This window comes from Nicotiana tomentosiformis, chromosome 8 (assembly GCF_000390325.3).
Source record: "Nicotiana tomentosiformis chromosome 8, ASM39032v3, whole genome shotgun sequence".
NCBI classification, from domain to species: Eukaryota; Viridiplantae; Streptophyta; class Magnoliopsida; order Solanales; family Solanaceae; genus Nicotiana; species Nicotiana tomentosiformis.
Window position 1 is genome coordinate 26,789,519 of NC_090819.1, and position 6,000 is coordinate 26,795,518.

Sequence of the window (6,000 nt, forward strand, 5' to 3'; positions counted from 1 at the left end):
GAGTCCAAAGGTTTCAAGTTGAGTAGGACTAAGACGAAAGTGAGGCTCGACTCACAAGTCATCCCCAAAAGAGAAAGTTTCAAGTACTTGGGGGAAATTATCTAGGGAGATGAGGAGATCGACGAGGATGTCACGCACCGTATTGGGGTGGGATGGATGACATGGCGGTTAGCGTTTAGAGTCCCGTGTGACAAGAATGTGCCACTGAAACTTAAAGGTAAGTTCTACAGAGCGGTGGTTAGACCGACCATATTGTATGGGGTTGCGTGTTGGCCAGTCAAAAATTCACATATCTAGAAGAAGAAAGTAGCCGAAATGATGATGTTGAGATGGATGTGCGGGCATACTAGACTAGATAAGATTAGGAATGAAGATATTCGGGAGAGGGTGGGCGTTGCTCCCGTGGACGATAAGATACGGGAAGCGAGGCTTAGATGGTTCGTGCACGTGCGGAGGAGAAGCCTAGATTCCCCGGTTAGGAGGTATGAGCGGTTGGCTTTGGCTGGTACGAGAAGAGGTTGAGGGTGGCCTAAGAAGGATTGGAGCGAGGTGATCAGGCAAGACATGGCGCGACTTCAGATATCCGGGGACATGGCTCTTGATAGGAACGTGTGGAGTCGAGCATTAGGGTTGTAGGCTAGGGGTAGTCGAGCGATTTTCCCTCTTCATACCGAATAGTCTGATAGAGTTTTGTCTACGACTGTTAGCGGTTTATGTCGTGTTCACACAATTGTTTTTGTTTTGCATAGTATTGTGTTATTGTCCTTCCACTTATTTGTTGTCTCTTACGACGCTGTTATTATTTTTCTGGTTTCTTTTGTTGTTACAGATCTATTCTTTTATTTCTTTTATGATATTATTGTCTTGCCGAGGGTCTCCCGGAAACAGCCTCTCTACCCTTTCGGGGTAGGGGTAAGGTCTACGTACACTCTACCCTCCCCAAACTCTATTAGTAAAATTTTACTGGATGTGTTGTTGTTGTTGATACCTGAACAAGGGCAAATAACAGAGGTTCACAAAACGAGATATAAACGCCAATAAAAGTGACATAGTAAAATATTGCACAGGAGTGTCGATTATAGTTCATAGTGTGTATTATAATGGATTTATGTTCTATCCATTGATAGTGTAAAGAACTTTTACATTATCAAGTTAAGTTAACCGACAACATGTAATTCTTATATCAAACCTGATGTGGTAACATGACAAATAGAGTAATAGCCTACTATCACAAGATAAATTACACATACTACAAAAATTTACAGTTTTAGTATATATAATTTAAACTCTTTCATTATTTAAGATTGATAACAAGATCTAAGAGACTTAAACACATCATATTATTTATTTAACATTCTGTACCAAAATGAAAGATGCAGTAAACAAGGTGCAATGCCACCATAACATGTTTACAAACTGCTAAAAAACTTTATAACCAGTGTGCATATAATAACTAATTATTCTGGTGATCTGGGAAATTCCTGAGCAGCATCAAAGCTTAATCAGGATGCCTTGACCTTCGGCGGTGATGGAAGCAACTGCACAAGTCAAATAAGACATCTCAGTACCAGAAGATATGCTTCGTCAAAGCAGGATTCGTACTTGTGACGTACACCTAACTCATGTGTCGCGCTGCGCACTTAACACTTCACCAAAGCTCTGGGGTGAACCCCTTTATAACTTTTAAACTTTCATTTTTAATCATCTCTACTTAAACTTTTTCTTAAGAAACATAGGTGATGAAAAGAAGATGAATGTAAAACTTGTCGTAGGAATTAATGCATACCTGATAACATGAGATCAGTGAGCTAACGAATCCAAAGGCTCCAGTTACACGAGGAGTGACTTTCTTGGGTGCCAATTGAAGCAATCCAACAGCTACCACTATATCCATCCCTGCCTTAATCAGGGCTAGAGATCTCTCGTTTGACCTCTGAATCTTACTCTGATATTGCTCATTCTGCAACGAAAGATTCACCAAACATCAAAATATGAAGAACAATCTCCACGCGCAAAATTTTAAACCTAAGTGCACAATGCTTGAAATGGCCAAACCTTATGCTTATCAGTATTCTTTAGTTCCTTTTCCAACTTTTTCAGTGATCCTGAAAGCCTTCCAAGTTCCCCAATCTGGAATAACAAAGAGTGACAGAAAACAAATAGTTGGCATAAAACGAATTTTAGGAGCAAATAGCAATAAATCCAATTTACCAAGGAGGGAAGATAACATGCTATACAACTGACCTCCACCAAGGTGGTACAAATTGAGGATCCCATCCAACAAAAGAGAGAGATCCTACCAATTAACTCTGTGCGTTCTTTGTTCTGTATTAAACAAAGGAAAGAATGTAAGGATGTTTTCCCCCATCAGTATCTTTCATAATAACTTCAGGATTAATGATACAAAGTAATTCGATACCTTGTAAATGCCTGTCCTTCCAAGCCAGACAATTTGATCCAGAAACAAGAAAGTTGATAGTAATGCATTTTTTGACTGAAACCAACAAGTGTTGTTAGAAAGGAAATACAAGAAACCAAAAGGACAAAAATACGAATATTTACCTTTCCCAACAAAACGAGTGGAAGTGGGGTTCCTGGGGCATTTGGGCTAATAAGAGCGTGCAGATCGTTGATAAACTGTAGTAGAATAAGATGTCATATGAACGTCCAAAGGTGAATACAAAATAGATATTTTGATACCCGTAAAAAAAAATATTATCATGAATATTCATTAAATCCCAATCCTGACCTTGAAAAGACGGAATACTTTCCTTGCTAAACTAGTTGATTTGTCAACATTTTGGGCCGTCCCAGGCTGCCCATCACTCAGGAATTTTGAACCATACTGTATAGCCCTACATATCTTGTCCCTTGCCTCTGCTTTGTTCAAATACAAGACTGCAAACGCAAGCTCTGCTCGGGCGATATCTAAGGTGCTCATTTTACTCTAAGGATACTGCAAAATGATAAAAACACATGGTTGAAGCATAACACTGTTAATCTCTCTCATCAACCCAGAGTATTTGCTATACTACTTAAAAAAGAAAAACTATTAGATGAGCTCCCCACGGTGTGGGTTCATTCCATCAGTTGCATGTTTTCTTTCAAGAAGTTCACAAGGTTTGCAGGAGAGTGTTACAGGGGAAACCAACTTGACAACTCAAATATAGGAATAGTGACCAGCTTGGACATGTGATGATAAAATAACACACAGAAATATACTCAAATGACACCATTAATCAATATCATCTGAGAAGCATGTGACCAGAATTAAGGAAAGGAAGCTGACTGCAGGACAGCAGGAGAAAGAGGTACAAGGAATATCACAAAGCTATATGTTTACGGAGAAGTATATTCATCTTAAATTAGACCAAAACAAGGGAAGAAAAGCACATTCTACAAACCAGCGGAGGTCACTATATAGTATTATCATGTGTCAGGGAGGCAGCCTATGCAATAAATCTAAGAGCCTAAGTCAAGATTACTGATATAGCGATAACGATGAGCCAACTGGGAATAAGCTAGTTTTAGGTGTCCTGGACCTTCAATATTATCCTTTTGCATCAAGCAGAAAATACCGTTTTGCACACACCAAAAATCTTGTGCGTGCATACAGTATGGATGAAGAACCATCCATCTTTAAAATAATCGGGAAGTCAACGCAGGAATGTGTTTCATTGCTGTCTTTATTGTGAGCTAACTCACTTTCTCCAGTTGTTCATAAGAGTCAGTTTTCACAATATAACAACTCTTGCAAACTGAAGGGGAGCCTTGGAGCAACGGTATAGTTGTCTCCGAGTGACCTATAGGTCACGGGTTCGAGCTGTGAAAGCAGTCACTAATGCTTGCATTAGGGTAGATTGTCTACATCACACACTTGTGGTCCGGCCCTTCCCTGGACCTTGCGTGAACGCAGGATGCTTTGTGCAACCAGGCTGCCCTTTTCAACAACTCTTGCAAATTGTGTATCTAGTTTTTCTTTCACATTGCTCAACCCATTAATTTGTTTATTAACATAACTATGGCTCCTACTATACTCTCTCTCTCTCACTCTGCACCTTTTACAGCCGCGTCGGTGCAGCTTCAGAGGCACTCAAGTTGCAATGTGAAAATAATAATTGTTACTACAAACAATACCTCACAGATCAATCTGCTTCACTTATCATCTAGTATCACATTACTCCCCCCCCAAAACCCCACACCCAAGAAATCCAATTTAATCCACAAAGTTGTGTTTATCCCAAGGGGCCAGAGTTCTGTGCATCGGGTTGCCATTGTCACATCTTAAACATGAAGCCCCAGAACATAAATAAAATTTGAATTAAGCCACCACAAGGTTGACTTCCCTTAAAACATACTCATTCCTCTTCAATTCACCCAGCTGACACACTTACCCAATACACTTGAGCTCATCCCAAATATAGCATTTCATTTTCAGTACAAGTCGTCAAAACCAAAACCATGATATGATAGTGAACGGTCAAATTTCAGATAAATGACCATCTTTACCTCAGAAATCCATAACCACAGGAAAAAGCCTTAATTTCAATTAAATCAAGTGAACCTCAGAAAGTAAATACAAGAAATTCAACTAAAACTATATAAAGATTCATGCTTTTGATAGGCAAAAGATCAAATTCCATACATTTGACCATATTTACCTCAGATACTAAATAAACACCAACACAACCATTAATTTCAATTAAATCAAGTGAACCCCAGAAAGTAGATACAAGAAAATTCACTAAAAGCTACATAAAGATCCAAGCTTTTGATAGGCAAAAGGTAAATTTTCATATATTTGACAATCTTTACCTCAAAAATTAAATAAACACCAACGTAAATATTAGTTTCAATTAAATCAAGTCAACCCCAGAAAGTAGATACAAGAAAATTCACTAAAAACTACATAAAGATCCGAGCTTTTGATAGGCAAAAGGTCAATTCCATATATTTGACCATCTTTACCTCATAAATTAATAAATACCAACATAACATTAATTTCAATTAACCAAAGTGAACTAAATACAAGAAAAATTCACTAAAAACTACATAAGATTCCAGCTTTTGATAGGCCAAAACGTCAATTCGATATATTTGTCCACTAAATAAATAAACACTAACATAAACATTAATTTCAATTAACCAACGTGATTCCCAGAAAGTAAACTCAGCTAAAAACTAGATAAAGATTCAAGCTTTTGATAAGTGAAATAAAACCCAAGAATCAAAGATTCAACAGCTCCCCTATGAAAAAACAAAAAGCTCCCCTAAAGAAACTGCAATAGAATTTACCCCAGAAAACAAGAATCTTTATAACTGAGATGAAAGATGAAGAAAAGGTCAAGTTTAAATGGGAAAAAAAGAATATTTACAGCATAGAGTAGCATACCAAATGAGAAGAAATAGTCCAAAGCAGAAAGCTGGGGTTCGTCAATTTTGTACAGGAAGATACACATGTAAGCAGGTAAGTATATAAATATTTAGAAGGAGACAGAGGGCTTACTGGGGTTTGTGCCACAACTCTTTTGCCTCGAAGTTCTCAATTCCTTTATCTCTCATGCGAAATATAAATAGTAGGAGTAGGAGTACAAATGTAGAATGCTGTTCCTCTTAATCTTGTAATCTTGTTCCCATGATTTGATTGATAGAAAGGGTAAGATTGGGAGACAATTTTTGATAAGGGCTTGGTTGGTCCTCTCTTTTTCCTTTTTATATGTTTTTTTTTTAAAATTGAATCAGATTGTGCACAAGTGTAATAATTTTGCCTATTGAGATTTAGACGCATAAGAAAAAATTACCTAATATTCTTTACTCCCTCCGGTCCATTTTAATTAATTTTTAGTTATTTTAACTCATATTAAGGAATACATCTTTTAGCATTAATTAATAATAAAATTAATTATATTAACCTTAATTTGGTCATTAAAAATATAATAATTACTCTCATGCTCTTTACTCCAAGGACAACTTTGAAAAAAAAAATTAATTCCTTCTTGA

The 6,000-nt window shown here is 37.2% G+C and overlaps 1 protein-coding gene across 2 annotated transcripts; it reads right to left on the reverse strand.

The window, feature by feature from the left end:
- Positions 1 to 1,318: 1,318 nt before the first annotated feature.
- Positions 1,319 to 5,681, reverse strand: LOC104096930 (peroxisomal membrane protein 11C). 2 transcript variants are annotated; one of them, XM_009603387.4, is made up of 8 exons: positions 5,507 to 5,681; positions 2,750 to 2,956; positions 2,563 to 2,637; positions 2,420 to 2,494; positions 2,245 to 2,325; positions 2,056 to 2,130; positions 1,787 to 1,960; positions 1,319 to 1,538 (listed from the first exon to the last, which is right to left on the reverse strand). In XM_009603387.4, the coding sequence occupies exons 2-8, from the start codon at positions 2,939 to 2,941 to the stop codon at positions 1,503 to 1,505; spliced, it is 708 nt and encodes a 235-aa protein (XP_009601682.1). In that variant the 5' UTR covers positions 2,942 to 2,956; positions 5,507 to 5,681; the 3' UTR covers positions 1,319 to 1,502. The 2 variants fall into 2 exon arrangements, with proteins under 2 accessions (XP_009601682.1, XP_009601683.1); XM_009603388.4 differs by having other exon boundaries at positions 5,393 to 5,544.
- Between the last annotated feature and the right edge of the window lie 319 nt (positions 5,682 to 6,000).

Excerpts from the sequence above, each read along its gene's own strand:
- LOC104096930 (XM_009603387.4), bottom strand. The coding sequence starts at position 2,941 with ATGAGCACCTTAGATATCGCCCGAGCAGAGCTTGCGTTTGCAGTCTTG. Across the intron at positions 1,961-2,055 it reads AGAATACTGATAAGCATAAG|AATGAGCAATATCAGAGTAA; the intron begins GTTTGGCCATTT and ends CTTTCGTTGCAG. Across the intron at positions 1,539-1,786 it reads CACTGATCTCATGTTATCAG|TTGCTTCCATCACCGCCGAA; the intron begins GTATGCATTAAT and ends TGACTTGTGCAG.